Source organism: Salmo salar, chromosome 09 (genome assembly GCF_965601325.2).
Source record: "Salmo salar chromosome 09, fSalSal1, whole genome shotgun sequence".
In the NCBI taxonomy this organism is placed as follows: Eukaryota; Metazoa; Chordata; class Actinopteri; order Salmoniformes; family Salmonidae; genus Salmo; species Salmo salar.
In genome coordinates, this window is record NC_138299.1 from 127,189,501 (window position 1) to 127,216,924 (window position 27,424).

The following is a 27,424-nucleotide window of genomic DNA, read 5'->3' on the forward strand; positions in this document are numbered from 1 at the left end:
CTCCCAGGCTGATGACAGGTCAAACACTGACGTGAGATCAGGGAGGGACCACTTGAAACTTAACACCCAGGGGGCCTGAGTCTATAACTGCATAAAAGTGGTCAGCTAGAAGGCCCTCGTGCAGATAAAACAATAGAAACTCAGGTGTAGTTTCTCTATGGTCGGAGATAGGAATATCCACACCCACAATTGAGTCTTTCCTGCTTATCCCTTCATCAGCCCCAGTCACATAAACACACACTCGACAAAGGAGAAACAACCGGTTTCTTTTAACATGGATATGAAATCAGCCACTCCCACTAGTCCAGTGCTTTGTGCCCCAACTCCTTAAAAACACCATGGCCATTTGTGAGAAACCAAAGCAGCCAGCCCTGAACTGACTGAGTCTGCCAGTCAAATGAATAGCTTGGGGGAAATGGGAGAGAACGGAAGAAACTTAGAACACTGCCCACCTTGGCTGTGTGGTAATCTATGCAAGTCAGGGCACTGTGGCATGGGCGAGTCTGGTCAGGAGAGAAAGAGCACTTCTCTTGGTGGGGCTGAGTTGTAACAGACCGCCAACAATCACGGTAATGCAAACAGACATAACTTTGATAATGCAGTGTATATAGGGAAATGAGGAGCCGTAAAAACTCCCACTGATCTTAAACATATGTTAAACTGAACGTGAGACGAGACCATATCCAAACAGTGTAGGAAAAAGTTTGGCCATCACATCAGACTGACAGTGGTTGAGTTTGGGGTGGCTTTTACCCTTTGCACATATTTGGTGGCTGAATGTCCTTTGCTTTAAGTAGGTTGGCTAACTGACATCCCGATACATTGCATGGACACACATTCCAACATTGCCCTGCTAGTATTGAAATTAAAACAGAAAGAATGGCCTCCAACCAAATTTGGGGTATTACAACATGTCTTGGCGTGCGGCTGATTTTTGGTATTAGGTTGGACTTAATTACATGTTTCTCAAGCTGAAATGGAGCTCTCTGCAGTGTATTAAATTTTAACCAGTGTATTAAACTGGACTACACCGAGCAGGATGAAACTTTGGTTTTGGAAAAAAAACCTTTAGGTAGGCTAACACAGTGGCATGTTGGATGTCCACTTGGAGTCTGATTTCCACATACATACAGTAGGCCTAAATACATAGGCTACAATAAGTACAGAATTATTGGTGGGAGGCATGTATTAACTTTATGCAATAACTGGCACAGCAGCGGTGAAAACGCCACAGGAATTTGCCCATGGTTCCCCCTCCGACTTTTCTGAAATAAATGTCCTGTCTATGAATGTCACGCCTCCCAAATGATCTATAGAAGCTATACATCCTTCAGTAAGCGGTGTTATTTCAGGAAAGAAGCCCCTATTGCCTGCGTTTTGTAGGCCATCTGAGTCATTTGTTCAGCATTGATTATTTTTCTTCCTGTGAGGAAACTTTGGTCTCCCTTCCTTTATAGTCAAACCTATTTAGAGGATCGACATTCAGAGAGGGTAAAGCTGAACGCATGGTTAGGCTAAATCAATTAGTTGAATGAATAATGCTGAGAGTTAAAACGCTGAGTAATGATGGGCTGTAATATAACACTCCGGGTGACGTCACTCCACTAAAAAGAATGCAAATCATTTTCACAACGAGGTGTAGCACGACAGACCCTCAATAATTCCTGACTGTTAAACAACGTTGCTTCAAATTATCCTCACTCTACATTTCCAAGGTTTGGTCATAGTTACAAGCGAGCGAGTACTAAAGGATTAAAGACGAGTTTAAAAACCTTTTAAATATTTTCAGCTGGAAATATTTTATTTTCAACTGCGACAGAAAGTAGATTCCAAAAAACAAGAGAACACACCAGTGTTTTATCGGCTTCGACCCAGAACATCTTTAACACTTTTAGGACACCATTTCTTATACTGTTTTTGACTCGCATCGAAATTATGCCTATGGCCATCTTGAAAAATGGCAGAAATATCGACTGGAAAACAAACCAGGCTAACATAAACGGCAGAACTAGATGGAGTACAATGTTTCAATCCAATTAAAAAAATAAAAGACAAATCGCTGTCCTCAGTCGATTGAGAAAATACAGGTTGCTGTCGAAATGACGCATGTGGAAAGAGTTTATTAGGCCATTTCTTGTTTGACATATACCATATGGTCACATGAAAGTTCGTTACATTGAGTCAGTATAAAATCGTGTTGTTTTATAGGTGCAGCGGCTAGGTAATCAGGGCCCAAATTCAGTCCCCGACCTCTCCCTTCCATTTTACCTTTCTTTGCTGTTTCTCCCAGGCCGGGTCCAGCAGCAGGTCCCGGTCCCAATCATTTTCTTGTTCTCTTGGGTCCATGTAAACGGCTGGTCCTCCAGACGATGCTTGATTATTAGAAGCGTGATAATCTACCATAGTCAGATAGCTAATAACCTACCGGTATATCTAAGACTCTCGAACGAGAAATAATAGGGAATGTGACCCAGTTGCGGAAACTCTTTGCTTTCAACGTTCGGTCAGAAATATCCGGTCTATACACTGACAATACTGGCTAAAAGAATGCTTAATCTCCACCCGAGGAGAGAATGGTGTGGTCGAAAGCAAATAGCCGCTCCTACAAAACTAGAGTAGGTTGCCAGGCCCAAATAGCTCATGAATATTCAGTAATATGCTTATTATTCATGAGCTGTTGAAATCCTTCCCCCCAAAAGGCTGAGAGCACATCATTTAGTATGTGCTCCAGTATAGCCGACTAAAAGTAATGTTCTAAAAAGTATTATGCCTGATATGTAGCCTAATGTCTTTGTAAAGTAACCTAAATCATTGCCGATGGAAGTCTGTGCATGTTGCTAAATATATAATTGAAACATTGTATAAAAATTTAGATGCAATTTATCCTGGCCCCTTGAAACGATACAATGTTGAAATAAAAAAAATGCACAAATGGATTTGTAGCCAGTATAGAGATTTACGAACTGTAACATTTTGAGCGCTATACGAGAATAGTTCTGATAACTACTACTTCTATAATATCCATAGAATATTAAAGTAACTGTCCAGTGAAAATGTCACTTTCAAAAGTTAATACTATGTTAACTCATATCCAAATAATGTTGTTGACTCATCTAAAACTCGTATTTGGCCAAAACATAAATTGGAGAAAAAAATACTTCAAAAACCGCACCTCAAACTTGTATCTCAAGTTGTATCTCATTCTGTTGGGGTACGCCCACTCCATTCCAACACAGAAAAGCTGCTTTTTAACATACTTAATAAAAAAAACTATTGAAAGGAAACTATTTCACTCATAGAAATCTGGACAGTTACTTTAAACACAAGTTACACACTACACAGGGGCAGAGCCTTATATTCGTCTAAATATAATATACCATTTGGGACGTTCAGATAGAAATACGCTATGTTGAACAAACATGCCTCTCTTACATGTATAATATGGAATCGCGTGAGCTTTATTCGTGTCATTTCTATCTACAACATTCTACAATGCTTCTTCTTGCAAGACACGAATCATATGGAGCCTATAACAAGACCACCCATTTTATGTAATATTAATGAGGACATGCTACACCATTAATCATTTAGCCAGTGCGCCCATTGGTGTTGTTACCCTCCTCAGATTGTTGTTGTCCCCTCGTGGAGAGCCTATGCCATCTCACTGGTGCCCAAATCAATAGTCCTACATGCAGGTGCATCGAAACCAAAACCGTATGAAATTCCCTTAGGCCTATCATTTTGTTTGAAAGCTTGTGTGTAAAGTGGCTTACATTTACCATTCAAATTTGATATGCTGGATCTGGCTGACATGACCAGACACTACATTAAGTAGGTCACGCTCCAACTGTGTCCACGCCAATTATCATCAGCGAGGCCTGATATACCATATGAATCATTGCAGACCCCCCTAGCCCTCTAATGTTTTCATGACTGCCACATTCCTAATCGTTTTCTGATATACAGAAATCCCATGGGCATTGGACTCCAGGCCCATTACTATAAAGGAATCATTGTGGTGTGTACAATGTCAAGGTTAAATGATTACACATCAAAGCTTCATATCCATTTTCTAATGAATTATATTTAATTGTAATGACAGACCTAGATTTGGCATTTCCTTTTTCAAAAAGCCTGTTGCAGGTGAAGCTAATACATGGGGAAAAGGACAATTAATTCAAAGGTGTGCATCTACATCTGTTCTCCTTTGATATCAATGTTTACTGATCCTAATTCCAGTTATTTTAGATTGTTTAATAAGTCTGGGGTTTGTGTGTGTGTGTTGAGTACAAAATTAGCAGCTGTACTTCAAGCTACATTTTTAGCTTCTTAAATCAGTCAGTTATTTAACACTTGTGTAATAATGCCACAACAGGAAATTGCTTGAATGTTTGCCACAGTACCCCTGGTTCTGTTATGTGCTTTTTCCCCCACTATTCATAAAACAAGGCCATCCCGCATTTGAAGCGGATATTTACACACACCAAAGTCACGGTCTCTCTGCAGAACATACCTTTTTCAAAACATTCCCTGCTGTAAAGAAGTCAACAGAAGTAAAAACAGAATTACAGCATGCACTTAGTTGCTAAAATCTGATGTTCGGCACAAATAATTGAAAGTCTTTATTGCAAAATAGATCTACTGTAACTTTTCATTTAAAACAATGCTGCAACAAAAACCAGTTGAGCTGGCGGAGGGGATGAAATCCAGTGAGACCGGGTCAGTTGTACATCGTCATGTGGAGCCACTACAAATCAGAAAAGGGGTGAGACAACAAATCAATATTTAATTAAAATGGCTATCCAAGCCATTATGGATGTGTGATCATATGCAAAAGCTGCCTTTTCATTCATTTTAAGGCTGCCCTATTCTGCATGTTTACTAGGCTGTGAGAAAAAGAGTAGGTTTGGATCATCTGTCCTGTATGCTCTTACCTGTCTGTAGCTGACTGATATGGTCCCCATTCCCACAATGTCATAGGCTTGAAATTTATCTGTGAATGGAGCAAACATGATGAATTAGACCAAATATCCTACATACAAATGCACATCCAAACACACAACATTTCTCATGTGATTATTAGTTTATTCTAAGTGCACCCCAAAAGTAACACATTTCAATCTTTCTTGTATTCCTCTTCAATCATTTAAAATCCCACATCAATCAGTCTTCCTAAATTCCTATTTTCAGTCTTTGTTGGACCACACCCATGCCCTCCCTTACGGATCATGCTGTCCAGTTTCATCAGCAGGTAAAGGAAACCGGGGTAACTGATTGTCATGTCTGGCTCCGTGTAGCGCAGGCCAATCAGCTGCAGGACGAAGTCATCCACCCCCATGCCTAGACCAGACCAGACAAACACATATCAACTCATGTTCAACCACATAACCTGTTGGTATAATGTTCATGTGGACCAATAGGGACTGAACATGAAGTGGCGTTTTGGCGCCCCCTAAAAGGCACCTATGGAAGCTTGTCATTATATCATAAGTGCGTCCTACCCGCAGCTTTCAAGGCAGGTGAGACTTCAGGGTACTCCAGCAACTGGGATTTGTTCTTATCAAACGTCAAGAATATGTCCTGTTAAGTGGAAGATCAAGACCAGCATGGCTGAATAATATTTTTCAGACAAATATAACTCAAATCACTTCGCATGCATCGGAAAGGGTCGTATGATTATTGAATTAGCTCAGTCACATGATTGAATCAGAGAAGTCATGGATCACTATTATATTTCCTTTAGCCAATCATAATTAGACTTCAAAGACACAAAGCATGCTTTAGCCAATCAAACTACCGCCCAATCTTATCATATTGAAAGAACAGAGTGATTGAAATCGTAAACCTTCCACTGACAGATGGCTTAGACCTTACCGTCCATTTCCTGATCTTGTCCCACAGTGCCTGGAACCCCTGCCAGTCCAGCTGAGCTAAGCCCCGACTCTGGGTTGACACTGCAGTCAAGGAAATGGTCCATCAAAAATGCATGGCACAATTAAGGTCTTGGTAGATCAGCAGACCAAGTGAGGTCATGGTGGACAAGTTACCCTACCTTTGTATGTCTATGTACATACATGGCAAGTGTGTAACGTTCCACATTACATAGGCCTTTTTTTGGGGGGGGGAGCTATGATCTTCAAACAGTCGGCCTAGCCGAGGCTCGAACCCCCATAACCAGGGGGTATATGTGAGCTTAGACCGCTACACCAGAATCTGGTATATATATTTAACCTATATTAACATGTTGATTGCTCTATATAAACTACTGACCATATAGCCATGCTGAGACTCGATGCAGACTGGTTCAGCCATACGTATTTTTTTCTCCAAGAGAAAGGATACATCCATGAGGACCACAAAGCTCTTGCAGTGCTCCAGGACCAGCTTCTTCTCGCTCCCCGCCAGCACTGCAGGACACAGCCCAGGAAGAGAGCAGGAAGCCACACAGACAAACCGTCAGTTAGGAACAGTTAAGACTTCCTCCTGCAGTGACATCACTACTTCCTGAATGTTCCCACAGTGGTTATGGCTTATGGAAGACTACTAAATCAGTAGAGGGATTCGTACAGTTTTCCAGATGCATGTTGGCAAAGCAATGGCTACTGGTTGACAGATGCCATTATAACAAGCTGTTGTAAAGGGGAAGTGTGTACATGGTAATCAAAGGTGTGTCTTAGCTCCCATTTTTGAGGGACGATAGCGGTCCATTTTTGGAGCCAAACCCTTACCTCCGCCTTTTATGGCCTCGGTAAGCAGGTTGAGAAGCTCCAAAGGTCGACACTCTCCTTTCTGTTGGGAGGTTAGAAAAAAAGTTTTGAAAGTAAATATTGCACATCTTAGGCTAGAATGGAACAGTTTACATGGAACCTACTACATGAGGTGTTCTCACCGTGTTGCGGTGCTTCTTAAAGAGCTGTCGTGTGGCTTCAAGAGAGGGCAGAGCCGACAGGTGTGGAAAGGAGGGCTGCAAGAGGGAGATCTACAGTGGAACACACAGGATGATCCATTTAGTCTTATCACGAAAACTCATACTAATGGAAACAGGGGGTGTTGGATTGTGGATACTTTGGACTTCAATGCAATGACTTCAACCTTTGTGGGGGAGTTTACTTCAGTGCCGGGCTTCTCAGCTGGCCTGCAAACACAAAGAAAATACAGAATCATATGGTTTAATTTGAAAAACAGACCTTTTAATTGGTGGATAACATACATACCGAGTGTACAAAGCATTAGGAACACTTTCCTAATATTTAGTCACATCCCCTTTTACCCTCAGAACAGCCTCAATTAGTCGGGGCATGGACTCTACAAGGTGTCAAAAGTGTTCCACAGGGATGCTGGCCAATGTTGACTCCAATGCTTCCCAAGGTCAAGTTGGCTGGATGTCCTTTGGGTGGTGGACCATTGTTGATACACATGGGAAACTGTTGAGCGTAAATAACCCAGCCATGACGCAGTTCTTGACACACTCAAATCAGAGCGTCTGGCACCTACCACCATACCCCGTTGAAAGGTACTTAAAATCTTTAGTCTTGCTCATTCACCTTCTGAATAACACACATACACAATCCATGACTAAATTGTCTCAAGGAAACAGTTCCTCCACTTCATCTACACCGACTGTGGATTTAACAAGTGACATCAATAAGGGATCATAGCTTTCACCTGGATTCACCTGGTCAGTCTGTCATGGAAAGAGCAGGTGTTCTTAATGTTTTGTAAACTCAGTGTAATTTAGACAGCCTTTTCTTGACTGAGTGCCGTGAAACTAACAATTATCATAGGTATCTCTGCCTCCAACATCCAGTCATGGACTGGTCCACTCACGTCGCATTGTTGCCCTTTTCTGTCAACACCCGCAGGATGAACTCTCCCTGCTGATTGGTATCTGCGGTGGAGGGGATGATGATATAATGGCCAGGCGCCAGGCGACCACGAATCACAACCTCCGTTCGCTGGGCGTAACCCTGGGTGCTGATGAGTGGGCGGCGCAAGCTCAGGTCCAAAGAGGACAGGTAAGAGCACTCTGAGCCAGCCTGGGAAGAGAGGGGTGGATACGGTAGGGTACATACACACATTTCCACACTGAGAAAAATTCTGCCACACTCAAATATCCCTCACTTCTTTTCTCTTTCATATTTAGTGTGGCTCATTTAAATCTACTCTGGTTGTATTTCCTGTTGCGTGTGCATGTCTGCATACATTCATGTGCAGGTGTACCTTGTAGATATCCAGGCCGATGCCCAGGTGGACTCCTCTGAGTCTCTGGTGCTTCTGCATGAGGGCCACTAGGAAGGAACAGGTCAGCTCAGGGTCACTGGGGTCATCGTCCTCCTCCAGCAGGGTCAAGTGAAACTGAGGGTTCTGCCAGAACCAGCCTGGACACACACAGACGATGTATGTACAATAAGGCACACACGATGTATGTACAATAAGGCACACACACACACGATGTATGTACAATAAGACACACACATGGATATCAATCTATTCCTTCTCTGATTATGTATGACTGAATTCATTTTTATTTCATAGTTGTGTGTGTCAGTAGCATCGTGCCTTTTCCTACCCCCTTTGGGAGAGCCGCCGGCGGAGATGTGTGGTACCCAGCTCCCATGATGCATCGTGCAGTTCCATGGCCTCTGTGTGGCGCCAGGCTCGCTCAGGGTCTCCTCACTCAGGTGACACACCTCCATCGACTCAAAGTTCTGACGGAAGTCTGACACTGCCATCCTGAGTGAGGAGAGAGGGATGTTATTAATATATGAGAACAGGTGAAGTACAGACACAGAGGGTGAGTCTATGAAGAGAGGTCCACTTACCAGAACTCCCCGTCCTCCTTCTGAACCCTGTCCAGACGCTTCTGCTCCTCCTCACGGACATGACTCCACTCAGGCCTGTGGACAGACAAACACACTGAGGAACCTGCCCCCCCCCACACACACACACACGTAATGGTATGATTAATGGGTTAATAGCTAGCTAACCCATTCATGTCACTCCAGGGTCCCTCCCACTCCATCTTTCCCCAGGGGTTGTGAACACGGACCAGCTCCACAGTCCCATACTTGGTCTTCACCTGAGGGAGTGGAGGAGTGAGAGAGACAGGTTTTCAGTTTGGGTGACTCTATTTGACTATCAAACACAGGAAACCCAACTCCACTGAATGTGTGCAGGTTTTGGCTGGTGGCATTTGGACACTTTGGCCTTGGTGTGCAGTCATGAATCGGAGAGTGCATTTGACAACAGAGGTGGGTAGTCTTACATTTTCAAGCCCGGTTACAGAGTAGGCATGTCTGAACAGGATTCCAAACTCATTCCTCTGCTCAAGGGGGCCCTGTGGGAAAATCAACCCACGCACAACATATGTTAATGTGCTCACTGATACAATTATAGGAGTGGGTTTGAATCCTAATAGACATAGAAAGGTTATTCCATCAGAAAGATGGAGCTGTGACACACACACCTGGCAATTGGCACAGTTGATGAGTGCTCCCTTGGCCAGAATGGGCTTGAGGAAGGCTGCCAGGTCCTTGGGCAGAGAAGCCACAGTCAGCACCTCCGTTATGCCCCCTGTCATGTCCACCATGGCCTCGTGGGGGAAGCCCATGTTCAGGGCCTGATAGCCCCCCTTCAGCCTGACAGAGAGGGTCAATCACAACAGGTAAGATTGAGATCAGAGCAGCATTCTAGTGCAGTGGACACATGCAGGAGGTAATTACACTGACAAGAGAATGATGTTGACATGCAGTTCTAGACAAACACAGAGTTAAAATATCAAATCCTTACATCCACAAAGACAATGTGTGTGTGTGTGTGACAGGATAGCAGAAAAAACAGCATGCATAGAACACCAAAGATCGCAGAGACAGGCAAACACTGACTTGGCGTAGGCCTTCTCCAACAGAGCACTCCAGAACTCTCTTTTCTCTGAGGAGCACAGGTAGATCAGCTTTCCCTTTTGCGTAGGCAGCAGGTCATCAACCTTCCCCTTCTCCCACTCGCCATACTGCCAGAACTATAGACAGACAGGTTTTCATTTTAATCTCAGGGATAGGCATCATAAAACTCCAACTAAATAGTAATTCGCCCATATCTCCTATAAACAGGAGTGCAAATTCAACAACCCTTGACAAATACTGTACAGCCTAATTAGGTGTGTTTAATGTCCTGAGGCTGACCTGGAAGTAAAAGCTGCCATTGTAACCCTCCTGGAAGCTCTGCCCATTGGGCACCACCCGCTCCAACAGCGGGCGATGCAGGGAGAGGGATGCCACCGCAGACAGGAACCAGCAGTCATCTAATCAACAGAGAGCAGGGGAGGACAGAGGGACAGGTAAAGGTATATTATATCACATTTACATCACTGGGTAAGTCAAGGGAGAGCATGTTTAGTCGTTTGATGATGACCACCTGTCGCTTACTGTACAGTAGGTCAGACATACAATTCATTAATGATGTCAAAGCCATTCTGTGATCTTGGGTAGAACTTTGCTGTCATGACGTGGCCCTTTCTGGGTATAGAGCGTGGCATCCCCCTCACTCTCCTTTCCTACACCCAGGTTCTGTTATCTCAGGTCGTAAATTCCTGGAGGAGACTCTCTCCTTCTGGCCACGCAGTATAGAGAGAGAGAGTTTCACAGTAGAACAAAGGAGCTTCTACATCACAGAACTGAACAATATCCATGTTTTGGAGAATGTGTAAACTGTCGGTGGAGAAGCCAGCTACGCCCCGGTCCGTTTTGTTTCATGTTTGTGACCTCATGAAAGACAATACAGCCACATTACCATAACTTTGTTTATACTGGTGCCTCCGTTATGAGGTTTGCGTCTAATTGTTGTATAAAATGAATGATTAAAGATGAAACTATTTATGAAATGATATAATGCTAAGTTAAACCATTAATGTGAGAGAATTGTATTCCCTTTAAAGTTTAACCAAGTCATTGGCCCGCCACCATGAGCACAGACATGATCTGGCTCATGGGACAGCCCTTTTCTACTGTTACGAATAAAACCCCCACCTGAAGAAATCCTCTTCAGACCACGCATACCTCGGTCAGCTGAGGGGGCAAAGGATTGAGTAAAGACCACAAAAACCTCAGTTTAAGCTAAGGTTGTAATGGTTGTTGAATTCCTAACCATACCACGTGGAGCATTGGCTACACGGGTGGAAATGGTTCAACTCTGAGACTATCGATCCCGACAGAATAAGAGCAAATCTTAGATACTAATTACTAGTCTGCAGCTAGAAATTATGTCAACCTGACATGCGAAGACCGACAACCGCCGAAACACCTATTCTATAAGATCATTTTTGAATGGTACTCCGAAGTATCCATTCTAACCACGAAAGAGAGACGCTTGGATGAACTTTCCAACAGAAAGACGGACGATTCCAACAGAGATCACGACCACACACTGAGCGTAAATATATATTGATTGCAATTATTCCCGACTGAGGGAGCGTTCATGTGCAAAGGTTTAGCATTTCAATTAATATCATTATCAACTGTGTAGTGACTCATTTTTGTCTTTCCCACCCTTCTCAGTCCACACCCACTTCCCTTTGTCCACCAAGCCGTCATATCGGCTTAACCCACTAGGGAACCGCCCCTATCATTTCCTTGTAACCATATCATACTGTTTGTTTGTTTATGCATTTCTGTGATTATTTAGTTAGTTAGTAAATAAATGATCAAGACAATTGGTGTATGGATGGTTCATAGTAAAGGCTGGGTTTGTGCAGATAACCAACAATTTACAACGTTTGGAATGAGACTAACGTGAGGTAAAGAATAATTCATTCATTAGAAGACTAACTGATCAGATATTAAAATATCTGAAGAGTTATATGGAAAATTATAACTTTGTCATCTGAAGATTTTCCTTGGTGCCCTGACTTCCCAGTTAATTACATTTACATGATTAGTTTAATCACATAACAATACTAATTACTGAGAATTGATTTGATAAAATAACAGTCTTCACTTTAATGATGCCAAAGACACGTCATTGCCATCAATGGGAGAAAACTTTGGGTAATAAGGAAACAGATAGATCAACCGTACCCCAGCTTATTGTGGTACTGCAATTGTTGGAAACAAGACTAAGGGCTCTATTCAATCTGTAAAGCTTAAGCATTACAGATTCCACAATAGACATTTGAAGGTAATTTCTGATTGAGCAGACATATGCAGTGTTTACGGTGAACGCAGCCTCCACTAAAGCGGGAACATTGACATTTAAAGGCAATCACGCTGCAAAGCTGAACTTCTGCGATGCAGATTGAACAACCCCTTAATATGTAAGGAGGCAGGTTGAAAGCCACTGCCTTTGGGCAACATACACACAGCATTTGTTCTACTTACTCAGAACTCCCTGACACACGTCCATACGTGTTGCTCCATCCACTATGAAATGTGCTGAAGGGCAGATATCCTGAGAGAGGGGAGAGAAAGCAAGACACAACATGCATCTTAACAAACTTTTAGCTGAGTGTCCCCTTTACTGGGTAAAATGAAGAGGATAGCCACATACCAGGGACATACTCGGTTTACATGATCTAAAGTAGTGTAGAGACTTTAACCCACCTGTCCTCACTCATAGCTGTTTCTTTTTACAGTTTGTTTAATTTATGATTGACTGAACACTACTAGGCCTACCATTGATAAATAAACTGAAAAAAAGTGCAAAGATACACGGTGACGGGCATTGTTGACCTAAGACTCCATCTTCAATGGAGAGTAACAAAGCAAATACAACATGTATGAGGTAGGTAAGGAGAACTTTGTGTCTTTATGACAAAAACCAGCCTAACAGAATTGGCTCTCATGACAGCTTGACAATGCCTTCTGAGGGTAAAATCTCTATGACCTTGTCCTGCCCTAATGCAGTAGTCTACAATCCAGGGCCTGTACTCATAGAGCATTGTCCAATAGTAGGGCTATCAACTCTTTCTTACCCTATGAGGTCTGGAGCCTGCTGGTTTTCTGACCAATCTGATAATGAATAGCACCCACCTATGATTCAGTCATCTGGAGCTTGATGCGCACCCTGTGGATCAGGGCCAGGCTGGAAGAACACTGACCCAATGTCCGAGTTTCTCACCACTTCATTGACATGTGGGTTACAAAAGCTAAACCCTATACCAAAAATGACCCACACAAATCTAATCTACATCTGTGGGTGTATTTTTATGGCGGTTGTCAGTACATGCATGATTCTTAACACGTCTATACGACCTGAAAGAGAAGTATATGACACACCCCTAAAAACTTGCATTTGTCATGCATTGAAAATAACTGTCCAGAAGACATCCGTCCACCCCTGTTGTCAATGCAAATATATCACACTCACAGTGTATTGCAATTATATCACACTCACAGTGTATTGCAATTATATCACACTCACAGTGTATTGCAATTATACATAACATGGTATGTCCGATGGTTTTATTAATACACACTTATTTTGTAAGAGATTAAGGTTTCCATTTAAATTAAGTATTTTCGTTTGTTATAACATAAACAAATAAAAAATAACTATGTCATACTGCGCTACCTTTGGTCGTCTCCATTCCATTTCGGGTTGAAGAAGCATATCTCCCATTGGAAAGTCTTGGTCCACGAACAACCCATCATCCATTGAATTACCGCCGTTACCATGTTTATGAAGAACTGGAGTAGGCTTGTCAGCGATAAATGACGAAAGCCACCGTTTGGAGGTAAACGAGCTTCCGAGATCTTCCGTCGTTGCCTCTGCTGTACCTATTTCTGCGGCCGGAGTCTTCTTTTCATTACTGTCACTCATACCGTCGCAATTCTTTCTGAATGTCCTTACAAAACCGATAGGCTGTTTGTTGTGGAGTTAAAATAGTGTGCATGCAGAGAAACCCTACAACTTTTTAAACGCTATTGCTCTACCCACTTTTAAATTCTTATCCAGGAGTTACCGTACCAACTTTTCTAGAGTGTTCTGACTTTGTAGTCATGAACCGATTTACCTGGTCAAAATGGCCATTGGCCACACCCTCATTACTGCACTGTAACTCACCTGTGCAGCCTTCGAAAGTGTCGCTTGCATGCGCAATCTCATGATTCATAAATCATTGCATGATGCCCCCAAACCATATCAACTAAACAAAAATATAAACGCAACATGTAAAGTGTTGGTCCCATGTTTCATGGGCGGAAATAAAATATACCAGAAATGTTCCATATGCACAAAAAGCTTATTTCTCTCAAATGTTGTGCACACATTCATTTACATCCCTGTTAGTGATAATTTATAATTTGCCAAGATAATCCATCCACTTGACAGGTGTGGCATATCAAGAAGCTGATTAAACAGCATGATCATTACACAGGTGAACCTTGTGCTGGGGACCATACAAGGCTATTCTAAAATGTGCAGTTTTATCACAACACAATGTTTCAAATTGAGGGAGCGTGCAATTGGCATGCTGACTGCATGAAGTCCACCAGAGGCGTTGTCAGAGAATTGAATGTTCATTTTTCGTCCATAAGCTGCCTCCAACGTCCTTTTAGAGAATTTGGCAGTACCCTTCAACCGGCCTCGCACCCGCAGACCAGTGTAACTGGCTTCTTCACCTGCGGGATCGTCTGAGACCAGCCTCCCGGACAGCTGATGAAACTGTGGGTTTGCACAATCAAATCATTTCTGCATGATCTGTCAGAAACCGTCTCATTGAATCTCATCTGCGTGCTCGTCGTCCTCACCATGGTCTTGATCTAACTGCAGTTCAGCATCAAAACGACTTCAGTGGGCAAATGCTCACCGTTGATTTCCATTTGCATGCTACAGAAGTGTGCTCTTCAAAGATGAATCCCAGTTTCAACTGTACCGGGCAGAAAGTTTGTATGGTGTCGTGTGGGCGAGCGGTTTGCTGATGTCAACATTGTGAACAGAGTGCCCTATGGTGGAGGTGGGGTTATGGTATGGGCAGGCATAAGCTACGGACAATGAACCCAATTGCATTTTATTGATGGCAATTTGAATGCAGAGATACCGTGATGAGATACCGAGGCCGATTGTCGTGCCATTCGTCTGCCGCCATCACTTTGTTTCAGCATGTTGCAAGGATCTGTACACAATTTCTGGAAGCTAAAAATGTCCAGTTCTTCCATGGCCTGCATACTCACCAGACAGCGTGTTCCAGTTCCCACCAATATACAGCAACTTCGCACAGCCATTGAGAGGGCCAACATTCCACAGGTCACAATCAACAGCCTGATGGCGCCAGAGAGGATAGCTGACATTTTACGTGCTCCTAACCAACTGTGTTATTTTGTTCATTTTTAACGTATTTTGTAACTTATTTTGTACATAATGTTGCTGCTACCCTCTCTTATGACCGAAAATAACTTCTGGACATCAGAACAGCGATTACTCACCACAAACTGGTAGAAGCTTTTTCCTTTAACGAGTCCGACGTAAAGGATATATTGCTTTCCCGGGAACAGGCCCAAATCCCTGTCATTTGCGTGAAGAGAAGATGGAGAAAAAGGGGCCGGGGGTCGGGCTGCCTTCTGAGAATTCGTAGGCGAGTGAGTAAACCCCCAATGCCATCCGTTCTATTGGCAAACATGCAATCATTGGAAAATTCTAATCGATGACCTACAAGCAAGATTAAACTACTAACAGGGCATTAAAAACGGTATGTTTCACCGAGTCGTGGCTGAATGACGACATGAACAACATAGAGCTGGCGGGTTTTACACTGTATCGGCAGGATAGAACAGCAGCCTCTGGTAAGACAAGGGGTGACAGTCTATGTAGATTTGAAAACAACAGCTGGTGCACGATATCTAAAGAAATCTCGAGGTTTTGCCCGCCTGAGGTAGAGTATCTCATGATGAGCTGTAGACCACACTATCTACCTAGAGAGTTTATCTGTATTTTTCGTAGCTGTCTACATACCACCACAGACCGATGCTGGCACTAAGACCGCACTCAATGAGCTGTATACCACCTTAAGCAAACAGGACAATGCTCATCCAGAAGCGGCGCTTCTAGTGGCCTGGGACTTTTATCCAAGGAAACTTAAATCCGTTTTACCAAATTTCCACCAACATGTTAATATGCAACCAGAGGGGGGAAAAAAACTCTAGACCACTTTTACTCCACACACAGAGACGTGTACAAAGCCTTCCCTCGCCCTCCATTTGGCAAATCTGACCATAATTCTATCCTCCTGATTACTGCTTACAAGCAAAAATTAAATCAGGAAGCATCAGTGACTCGGTCAAAAAAAAGTGGTTAGATGAAGCAGATGCTAAGCTACAGGACTGTTTTGCTAGCACTGGAATATGTTCCGGGATTCTTCCAATGGCATTAAGGAAGAAACTACATCAGTCACTGGCTTCATCAATAAGTGCATTGATGACGTCGTCCCCACAGTGACTGTACGTACATACCCCAACCAAAAGCCATGGATTACAGGCAACATCCGCACTGAGCTAAAGTGTAGAGCTGCTGCTTTCAAGGAGAAATCCCGCTATGCCCTCCGACGAACCATGAAACAGGCAAAGATTCAATACAGGACTAAGATCGAATTGTAATACACCGGCTTCAACGCTCGTCGAATGTGGCAGGGCTTGCAAACTATTACAGACTACAAAGGGAAGCACAGCCAAGAGCTTCCCAGTGACATGAGCCTACCAGAGGAGCTAAATTACTTCTATGCTCGCTTCGAGGCAAGTAACACTGAAACATGCATGAGAGCATCAGCTGTTCCGGACGACTGTGTTATCACGCTCTCCACAGCCGATGTGAGTAAGACCTTTAAACAGGTCAACATTCACAAGGCCGCAGGGCCAGACGGAGTACCAGGACGTGTACTCTGAGCATGCGCTGACCAACTGGCAAGTGTCTACACTGACATTTTCAACCTCTCCCTGTTTGTAATACCAACATGTTTCAAGCAGACGACCATAGTCCCTGCCCAAGAACACTAAGGTAACCTGCCTAAATGACTACCGACCCGTAGCACTCACGTCTGTAGCCATGACGTGCTTTGAAAGGCTGGTCATGGCTCACATCAACACCATTATCCCACAAACCCTAGACCAGTGGTTCCCAAACTTTTTGTAGTCCCGTACCCCCTCTAGCAACAGGGTCAGCTCACTCTCAAATGTTGTTTTTTGCCATCATTGTATGCATGCCACACACTATACGATACATTTATTAAAGATAAGAATGAGCGTGGATTTGTGTCACAACCCGGCTCATGGGAAGTGACAAAGAGCTCTTATAGGACCAGGGCACAAATAATATAATAATAAATCAATAATTGGGGTAGCAGCTTAGAGCGTTGGGCCAGTAACCGCAAGGTTGCTGGATCGAATCCCTGAGCTGACAAGGTAAAAATCTGTCGTTCTGCCCCCGAACAAGGCAGCTTACCCACTGTTCCCCGGTAGGCTGTCATTGTAAATAAGAATTTGTTCTTAACTGACTTGCCTAGTTAAATAAAGGTTACATTTAATAATAATATTTTGCTCTTTATTTAGCCATATTACAACATAAAACTGTTCATGGAAAATGGTGAATAACTCACCACAGGTTAATGAGGAGGGTGTGCTTGAAATGATGCACATAACTCTGCAATGTTGGGTTGTATTGGAGAGTAAATAATTTTCCACACATAGTCTGTGCCTGTATTTAGTTTTCATGCTAGTGAGGGACGAAAATGCACTCTCACATAGGTACGTGGTTGCAAAGGGCATCAGTGTCTTAATCGCGCGATTTGCCAAGGCAGGATACATTGAGTGCAGCCCAATCCATAAATCTGTCAGTGGCTTATGATTAAATTCCATTTTCACAGAACTGCTTGTTGCAATTTCGTTGAGGCTCTCTTGTTCAGATATCGGTAATATCGGTAAGTGGGCTGGAGGCAGGGCATGAAAAGCATAACGAATCCAGTTGTTTGTGTCATCAGTTTCGGGAAAGTACAGTGAGGGAAAAAAGTATTTGATCCCCTGCTGATTTTGTACATTTGCCCACTGACAAGGAAATTATCAGTTGATAATTTTAATGGTAGGTTTATTTGAACAGTGAGAGACAGAATAACAACAAAAAAATCCAGAAAAACACATATCAAAAAGTTTATAAAATGACTTGCATTTTAATGAGGGAAATAAGTATTTGACCCCTCTGCAAAACATGACTTAGTACTTGGTGGCAAAACCCTTGTTGGCAATCACAGAGGTCAGACGTTTCTTGTAGTTGGCCACCAGGTTTGCACACATCTCAGGAGGGATTTTGTCCCACTCCTCTTTGCAGATCTTCTCCAAGTCATTAAGGTTGAGGCTGACGTTTGGCAACTCGAACCTTCAGCTCCCTCCACAGATTTTCTATGGGATTAAGGTCTGGAGACTGGCTAGGCCACTCCAGGACCTTAATGTGCTTCTTCTTGAGCCACTCCTTTGTTGCCTTGGCCGTGTGTTTTGGGTCATTGTCATGCTGGAATACCCATCCACGACCCATTTTCAATGCCCTGGCTGAGGGAAGGTTCTCACCCAAGATTTGACAGTACATGGCCCTGTCCATCGTCCCTATGATGCGGTGAAGTTGTCCTGTCCCCTTAGCAGAAAAACACCCCCAAAGCATAATGTTTCCACCTCCATGTTTGACGGTGGAGATGGTGTTCTTGGGGTCATAGGCAGCATTCCTCCTCCTCCAAACACGGCGAGTTGAGTTGATGCCAAAGAGCTCCATTTTGGTCTCCTCTGACCACAACACGTTCACCCAGTTGTCCTCTGAATCATTCAGATGTTCATTGGCAAACTTCAGACGGGAACGTATATGTGCTTTCTTGAGCAGGGGGACCTTGTGGGCACTGCAGGATTTCAGTCCTTCACGGCGTAGTGTGTTACCAATTGTTTTGTTGGTGACTATGGTCCCAGCTGCCTTGAGATCATTGACAAGATCCTCCCGTGTAGTTCTGGGCTGATTCCTCACCGTTCTCATGATCATTGCAACTCCACGAGGTGAGATCTTGCATGGAGCCCCAGGCCGAGGGAGATTGACAGTTCTTTTGTGTTTCTTCCATTTGCGAATAATCGCACCATCTGTTGTCACCTTCTCACCAAGCTGCTTGGCGATGGTCTTGTAGCCCATTCCAGCCTTGTGTAGGTCTACAATCTTGTCCCTGACATCCTTGGAGAGCTCTTTGGTCTTGGCCATGTTGGAGAGTTTGGAATCTGATTGATTGCTTCTGTGGACAGGTGTCTTTTATACAGGTAACAAGCTGTGGTTAGGAGCAGTCCCTTTAAGAGTGTGCTCCTAATCTCAGCTCGTTACCTGTATAAAGACACCTGGGAGCCAGAAATCTTTCTGATTGAGAGGGGGTCAAATACTTATTTCCCTCATTAAAATGCAAATCAATTTATAAAGTTTTTGACATGCGTTTTTCTGGATTTTTTTGTTATTCTGTCTCTCACTGTTCAAATAAACCTACCATTAAAATTATAGACTGATCATTTCTTTGTCAGTGGGCAAACGTACAAAATCAGCAGGGGATCAAATACTTTTTCCCCTTCACTGTACCTGCATAATTGCGCACCCAGCTCATTCAGATGCTTCGCTATATCACATTTGACATTGTCCATAAGCTTGAGTTCATTTGCACACAAAAAAAACTACAATGATGGAAAGACCTGTGTGTTGTCCTTGTTAATGCAGACAGAAGACTTCCAACTTCTTAATCATAGCCTCAATTCTGTCCCGCACATTGAATATAGTTGCGGAGAGTCCCTGTAGTCCTAGATTCAGATTATTCAGGTGAGAAAAAACATCACCCAGATAGACCAGTCGTGTGAGAAACTCGTCATCATGCAAGCGGTCAGACAAGTGAAAATTATGGCCAGTAAAGAAATATCCTCTCCTGTTGTGCTGGTTTCCAGTGGTTGACCCCCCATAAACGTAACGGACATATACCAGGAGCTGTGTTAGGCCCGCCATGTCTGTTGACTCATCCAGCTGTAACACATAGAATTCACTGGCTTGTATACAAAGCAGTAATTGTTTCAAAACATCCCCTGCCATGTCACTGATGCGTAGTGAAACGGTGTTGTTTGATGAAGGCATTGTCTGTATCGTTCTTTTAGCCTTTCCCCCAGCATTGTCCCAGCCATATCCGCGGCAGCAGGAATAATTAAGTCCTCCACAATAGTATGGGGCTTGCCTGTCCTAGCCACTCGGTAGCTCACCATATAAGACTCTTCTAGCCCCTTCTTATTAATGGTATCTGTTGCTTTTATGCGTCTTACTACTCGTAAGTCGTCTTAATTCTCGCTCAAAAAACTCTGGGGTCTTATTTTTCAAATTGGCATGTCTTGTTTCTAAATGTCTGCACAAGAGTGAAGGTTTCATCAAGTTGTGAGATAGTACTTTTGCACATACACTACCGGTCAAAAGTTTAGGACACCTACACATTCAAGGGTTTTTCTTTATTTGGACTATTTTCTACATTGTAGAATAATAGTGAAGATATCAAAACTATGAAATAACACATGGAATCATGTAGTAACCAAAAAAAGTGTTAAAATCAAGATATATTTTATATTTGAGTTCCTTTCAATAGCCACCCTTTGCCTTGACAGCTTTGCAGCTACTTCATGTAGCTAGCATTTTTGCTTTGCGTTTACCTCTAATTTAGAAAACACTGTTGCACAAACATGCTGATTTAGGTCTACACAATAACTGGTATTATCAGGCTGTATAGCTAATAACGCTTGCTCTTACTCAGTACATTTATTAGCTACCTAGCGATTAGCAGCTAACAAGATTTAGGAACAACTTGCTAAGAAAAGACAAACTAGCTGTTTGCAGATGTAAGAAACAAGCTAATAGTGTAATTATAGAATGCTAGTAGATTTATATTAAGAAGCAAAGTGACAACTGCATCGTTGTCATTAACAGCATATGCTGCATTGACCATGCAGACTGAACACAAGTGTATCCTGGCTGAGGAACGTCAAATGCGCTCCTTGAGTGACAGGAGGCGTGGCTAGGTCTGTGTGGAAAGCGGCATAGAGAGATGACTCCAGTAGCGAAGTAAACTATAAAAATGCACGTGACACACTGCGCATCACATTTAACAAACCAAACATGAAAATACCCATATAGAAGGTAAAGTAAAAACCCAGTGCATCAATACCAGTATACCGCCCAGCCCTAGTGATACAGACAAGTGTTCATTTAGTGACATGCCAAGTCAAAAATAAAACAGCACTCTCCACATCTTATCACAGGTAAAGCAAATAAAGGGAAATACAGTCCTATTTTTGGTAGTAATTCCTGGAATGGATTTAAGGTTATCAGACTAGGTCAATGTAATCAGTGAAAAGATCGGCACACTTCTGGTCTGAGTTTGAATGGATAATTAACATTTATTGTAAAAGGTTGGTTTGAGGAATATGTACTGTTGTCTGGCCGGTTTTTTTTTTTAATTGTGCATTCTGAGTGTGCAGATGCGTCTGGGTATCACTGAGATGTGGCCATGATGCTGGATACACCTGTGGAAGAGGGCAAGAAACAAAGGAAAATACAGGAGAGAAAAGGGGGAGAGGAAGACAGGGGAGCAGGAGAAAAAGGGAAAGAGAAAATAATGTCAAATAAATTGTCTTTCCATGAAAAGTCTTAAAGCTACACTAACAGGAGGGTGTGTAAGGAAGAAGTTGAACTTTGAAATGCTAAAAGTGACTACTGACAAGACAAAAGCCACTTCACTGGATACCAGCAAGCAAGACAGAAACTGGGACACAAGACAAGGAAACACTCACTCTCAAAGTCAATCTTCTCCACAATGTTCTTGGGCTTCACACTCTCCTCCTGGTTAAAGATGAAGATCTGCCCTTCCTCATTCTCCGTCCACCCGTACTTGCTCATCCACACCTTCACCTGTGTGTCTGTATGGGGAGCAGGAAGTCAACTGAGCAGGGGGAAGTGGGATATGACTTACAGATAATTAACACTGTAAAGTCACTGAAAGAAAGGAAATCAATAGGACAGCACTCTCCAAAAGATATACTGTACATCATAAATGAATGGCCTTTACCAAGGGGGTCACCCAGCATCTCAGCTAGAAGTCGATGCTCAATGTTCTGGTATGTGATTCCAACCACATGGCAGATAACTGTGGAGAGCGCAGCAGTTAGAAAGGCTATTATCAAGTTGTTACTGCAATATTATACAGTCAGCAACTAACTTGATTTCCATATGTTCTACTCACACTTGCGCACTGAGTCCTCAAAGCCTGTGATGCCGTCAATGAATTCCCTGTTCTCCTCCAGACTGGACTGAGTGACAGACAAAGGAATGAGTACCATCCAATCATACCATTAGGAGAACTGGATGTCACATTTGATAATAAAGTCATGATAGGGGTTGTCTATTGGTTGTCTATCAATCTCCAGTTAGAGCCACAATGTACAGTCATGTTTAACCTCAATGTTCTGTTTGGAACCATTCCTTCATATCAGAATATGATCCCCAAAATTCTCTAACAACAACTGAAAAGTTGAGTGAAATGAGGAGGGCAAAAGGCAGGTGAAATAAAAAGAGACAGACATATGTATTGTGTACATACCCAGAAGGACTGGAAATGGCAGGTCTCCAGGAGGTTCCCCAGGTACAGGATCTGCCTTATGGGGCGCTCCTCCTGCTGCTTTACTGTAGTCAAGGAAAGGCACCACACACACAGCAAACAACTGGCCACATAATACACAGTAACGTCCACACCATTACTTCAACACAAACCCCGGTGGGCTTGGGCGGTATCCAGATTGCCATACTTTCATACCGACCTTGTGCCATACTGGGTATTGTGTAATACCGGCACTGAACACAATGGGTGCTGTTTTTTTCAAACCTCCAATCTCCTCTTTGTGTACTTGGAAACAAACATCCCATGACTGGGACTACCGGTAAGCTGAAAAAAGTTGACAGATGAAATTAAGAACACAATCTTCTTCATCACCTAACATATTGCACAAGTTGACTGCAAGTATTTACTTAAAAAGTATCTACAAATATTCAAATAAAATAAAACTTCAAAGAAATTGTTTCAACGGTATTGAAAAACCATCCCATGGCTATTTCCAATAAGGTATACCACCCAAGACTAAATGATTGACAATAATTTGTTCAAAAATAGACAATGTTTTTGTTGACTGGGAGTACAGAAATGGACAAACTGCACTAGTTGCAGGGTTGATAATAGATTATACTGAGCACCAAAAGGATACGTGTGTCTGGTCAATCATGCACTTGCACAGAGTAAAGTCTGTGTGTGGTAGGTTGGTCAGGGCCTTGAGCAGGATCTGCGACGTCACTGTGACCTGGAAGTAGGCAGGGTTGAACTGGTACCTATAGGAACAAGAACAGCATCTCTGTTATTGATATAGCCATGAGTGGTGTTCTGCTAGCCCAAGAATGTACACCTTAAGGTCCAAGTACCTTAAGTTATTTTCAGAGGTAGACTGGCTCTGTCAGCCAAAACAGCCAAATACTCCATATAAAATGTGAATCGTTTCTCAATTGCGATACGGTTCTAGAAACATAAAGCTCTTCACCTTCATATCACATCAAAATAATTTCCCTAATGCAAAATATACACAGTTAACAGTCTTTCACAGTTGCAGCCAACAGTATTTTTAATTTACAACACGTTTCTGGCAGCCTTCTTTGGTTACACACAGGTGTTCGGATCATGCTAGATAGTAGGGAAATCCCTCCCTTACAAGCACGATTCAATATGATGTAGTATGTGCTGAGCCATATGGCAGACCGAGCATCTACCACTGTTCATGTAAAAATGACCAAATGCACTGACTGTTTAAATATTTTGTATGGTGAAACCTGGCAATCGGAAAGCCCCAATCAGCAGTTGTGCTGACGTGTGATCAGTTGTGTCCATCCAGTAGCCCACAGCTCCACGGATTAAAACATATATTTCTACAATGCATTTGGTAACAATGACCCAGCAAATGACATTGGTTGTCCAATTAATAAAGCCTATGATTTAATATCGCAAAAGCCATTTTACAAACATCTGAATGCTGAAGGTGACTTGCAGATGTAGCCGGTTTTCTTTTGGCAGTGTGGAAACACTAACCTATCAAGATGTACATCAACCCCCCCTCCCCCCAAAATGTGTGTTGACATCTCGCTCATATGAAAGGTCTTGTGCCGCGTGTTAATGTTCAGATTGAGCGCCGGCTCATAACAAAACTTGTCCATACAGAAGAAGCCTTCGTCCAATGACTTATGTGTAATGGAATTGAGAGTCACGATCAAGGGCTGCTTGCCACCCAGCAGACAAATCGAACTACATATGTTAACCATTTTGTACTAGCCTAACAAATGTGATAGTAGTCAGACAGACAGGTAGGGTGACTCACAATTTGAGGATAGCCAAATTGGCCTCTAGGTCGTATGCATTCTCTTTAACTTGTGTTTCCACGTAGCGTTCCAATGTTGCAAGGTTCTCTGGGTTGTATCTGTAAGAGATCATAAACAATGTAACATTAAGGGCATGGATTCAACAGATAGCCGACACAGTTAGCAAACTACAACAAGTTGAGCAAAAATATGCATAGAGACAATCAAGCTGCATCACAACCAACCAGCTGTCAAAAGGAAGTTAGTGTTAGGTAAATAACGTTAGCTTAACTTTACAGTTTACCGGTAAAAGCCTGTGTACCTAGCTAGCGTTAGCTTACAAGTAACATTAGGTAAAACAAAGATCTGACACATACACGTCGTTAGATGTTAGATATGTCTAATAAATGACCCCAAAAGTTAACTGTAACTTTCTGTATAATGTCAAACAATCAAATGTAGCTAGCATTACGTAGTAGCAGCTAGCAAACTGAATGGGCTAGCTAAGCCAGTATTTGTCAAACAAGTCTGCATACCTATCAATTCCTCGTAAGAGCTTTCCCACGTTGGCTCTCATCTGCTCGAATGAAGAAGCCATTTGGTCCAAACTCGTATTGCGGTCTTTTTTATGCTAAATTTGAAGAAATCCGCACGTGGACCGAAAAGTGGAAAGGCGAGTGAGTGGAGCGAAAAATGTCTTGGAACGGAAAGGGCTGTGGTGAAAACAGGAAGTTAGTTTACTGACGGACCACTAGTTAGAAACTGCAGAACATGTCGCTGAAACATGCATTGGAGACAGCCTATGATCAACAAATCACTATGTTTCATTTGTGAACATATAAACGAATGGCCAAATATATGCACTATAATTATCATTGACGATCGTTTCGAATGACGAAAATGCACTGAGGAGCCTGAATGTGATGGTTTCACTACCACTAGACTCAAACCACTTTGGTTCCTGGTTCCTACCCAAACAAAATGACTGCTGCATGGTAAATTTACTGCCTCCTATTGTTGTGATGGAGTATGAACTATTAAGATAAATATATTGGTTGCTGTAAAAACAGTATATTTAGTATTGCTCTCACATTGTAATATTTTCTATAGTTATGGTGTTGTGCTAATTAGCAAATCAACTTTCATTTGTTTATTTTACCAGGTAGGTTGACTGAGAACACATTCTCATTTACAGCAAGACCTAGGGAACAGTTACAGGATGAATGAGCCAATTGTAAACTGGGGATAATTAGGTGATGGTATGAGGGTCAGATTAGGAATTTAGCCAGGACACCAGGGTTAACACCCCTACTCTTTCGATAAATGCCATGGTATCTTTAGTGACCACAGAGAGTCAGGACACCCGTTTAACAACCCATCCAAAAGACAGCACCCTACACAGGGTAATAGGCCCAATCACTGCCCCAGGATATTGGGATAAAAAAAAAAATTAGACCAGAGGAAAGGGTGCATCCTACTGGCCCTCCAACACCACTTCCAAGAGCATCTGTGTCTCTGTTCCAGACTCAGATGTTCTGTTAGCTGGGTATAATGTCTACAGAGCAGACAGAGTGGGTAGAGGTGGAGGTATTGCCATATATGTTAAATGCAACCTAGATGTCACTGTGTCCATTTCAACTTCTGTTCCGAAAAAGTATGAATGCTTAGTTCTAAATGTGGTCCTTGGTCATATGCACTATTAACGCTAGCGGGAGTTTATCGCCCACCCTCAGCTCCGGTATCTGCTCTATCAAATCAAATCAAATGTATTTATATAGCCCTTCGTACATCAGCTGATATCTCAAAGTGCTGTACAGAAACCCAGCCTAAAACCCCAAACAGCAAGCAATGCATGTGAAAGAAGCACGGTGGCTAGGAAAAACTCCCTAGGAAAAACTCCCTAGAAAGGCCAAAAACCTAGGAAGAAACCTAGAGAGGAACCAGGCTATGAGGGGTGGCCAGTCCTCTTCTGGCTGTGCCGGGTGGATATTATAACAGAACATGGTCAAGATGTTAAAATGTTCATAAATGACCAGCATGGTCAAATAATAATAATCATAGTAGTTGTCGAGGGTGCAACAAGCATGTCCGGTGAACAGGTCAGGGTTCCATAGCCGCAGGCAGAACAGTTGAAACTGGAGCAGCAGCACGGCCAGGTGGACTGGGGACAGCAAGGAGTCATCATGCGAGGTAGTCCTGAGGCATGGTCCTAGGGCTCAGGTCCTCCGAGAGAAAGAAAGAAAGAAAGAGAGAAAGAGAGAATTAGAGAGAGCATATTTAAATTCACACAGGACACCGGATAAGACAAGAGAAATACTCCAGATGTAAAAGACTGACCCTAGCCCCCCGACACATAAACTACTGCAGCATAAATACTGGAGGCTGAGACAAGAGGGATCAGGAGACACTGTGGCCCCATCCGATGAAACCCCCGGACAGGGCCAAACAGGCAGGATATAACCCCACCCACTTTGCCAAAGCACAGCCCCCTCACCCACCCTCAGCTCCGGTATCTGCTCTATCACCCACCCTCAGCTCCGGTATCTGCTCTATCGCCCACCCTCAGCTCCGGTATCTGCTCTATCGCCCACCCTCAGCTCCGGTATCTGTTCTATCGCCCACCCTCAGCTCCGGTATCTGCTCTATCGCCCACCCTCAGCTCCGGTATCTGCTCTATCGCCCACCCTCAGCTCCGGTATCTGCTCTATCGCCCACCCTCAGCTCCGGTATCTGCTCTATCACCCAACCTCAGCTCCGGTATCTGCTCTATCGCCCACCCTCAGCTCCGGTATCTGTTCTATCACCCACCCTCAGCTCCGGGATCTGTTCTATCACCCACCCTCAGCTCCGGGATCTGTTCTATCACCCACCCTCAGCTCCGGTATCTGCTCTATGCAAATTGTTTGAGTTAATGTCTAATTATGCAAACTCTGAATTATTGATTATTGGAGATCTCAATCTGGACTGGCTGATGCCAGCATCGTTTAAATTAAAAATATTTGTAACGAACTAAATCTTA

The 27,424-nt window shown here is 43.0% G+C and overlaps 3 protein-coding genes across 8 annotated transcripts in view; all 3 read right to left on the reverse strand.

The window, feature by feature from the left end:
* The window catches only part of LOC106612603 (alpha-actinin-4), a 43,720-nt gene extending 41,116 nt beyond the window's left edge, over window positions 1–2,604 (reverse strand). For 4 of the 6 annotated variants that reach the window (XM_014213916.3, XM_014213912.3, XM_014213915.3 and 1 more), the window contains exon 1: window positions 2,269–2,604. In XM_014213916.3, coding sequence (XP_014069391.1) covers window positions 2,269–2,403 — 135 coding nt within the window. In that variant the 5' untranslated portion in view covers window positions 2,404–2,604. The remainder of the gene's footprint in view (window positions 1–2,268) is intronic. The other 2 variants (XM_014213914.3, XM_014213913.3) reach the window with 1 other exon arrangement.
* Window positions 2,605–4,064: 1,460 nt separating this feature from the next.
* On the reverse strand, window positions 4,065–14,037 carry zgc:85932 (CysPc and EFh_PEF_CAPN13_14 domain-containing protein). The gene is made up of 20 exons (XM_014213908.3): window positions 13,564–14,037; window positions 12,372–12,441; window positions 10,182–10,300; window positions 9,885–10,018; window positions 9,467–9,638; window positions 9,266–9,337; window positions 8,988–9,079; window positions 8,823–8,897; window positions 8,570–8,733; window positions 8,221–8,378; window positions 7,828–8,036; window positions 7,093–7,135; window positions 6,890–6,979; window positions 6,729–6,789; window positions 6,343–6,407; window positions 5,875–5,943; window positions 5,502–5,580; window positions 5,224–5,340; window positions 4,935–4,993; window positions 4,065–4,747 (listed from the first exon to the last, which is right to left on the reverse strand). Exons 1-20 carry the CDS (start codon window positions 13,810–13,812, stop codon window positions 4,721–4,723), a joined length of 2,124 nt encoding a protein of 707 aa, XP_014069383.2. The 5' UTR covers window positions 13,813–14,037; the 3' UTR covers window positions 4,065–4,720.
* Window positions 14,038–21,389: 7,352 nt separating this feature from the next.
* On the reverse strand, window positions 21,390–25,308 carry LOC106612601 (eukaryotic translation initiation factor 3 subunit K). The gene is made up of 8 exons (XM_014213906.3): window positions 24,942–25,308; window positions 24,426–24,524; window positions 23,271–23,391; window positions 22,613–22,690; window positions 22,256–22,322; window positions 22,082–22,159; window positions 21,807–21,932; window positions 21,390–21,539 (listed from the first exon to the last, which is right to left on the reverse strand). The coding sequence occupies exons 1-8, from the start codon at window positions 25,001–25,003 to the stop codon at window positions 21,508–21,510; spliced, it is 663 nt and encodes a 220-aa protein (XP_014069381.1). The 5' UTR covers window positions 25,004–25,308; the 3' UTR covers window positions 21,390–21,507.
* Between the last annotated feature and the right edge of the window lie 2,116 nt (window positions 25,309–27,424).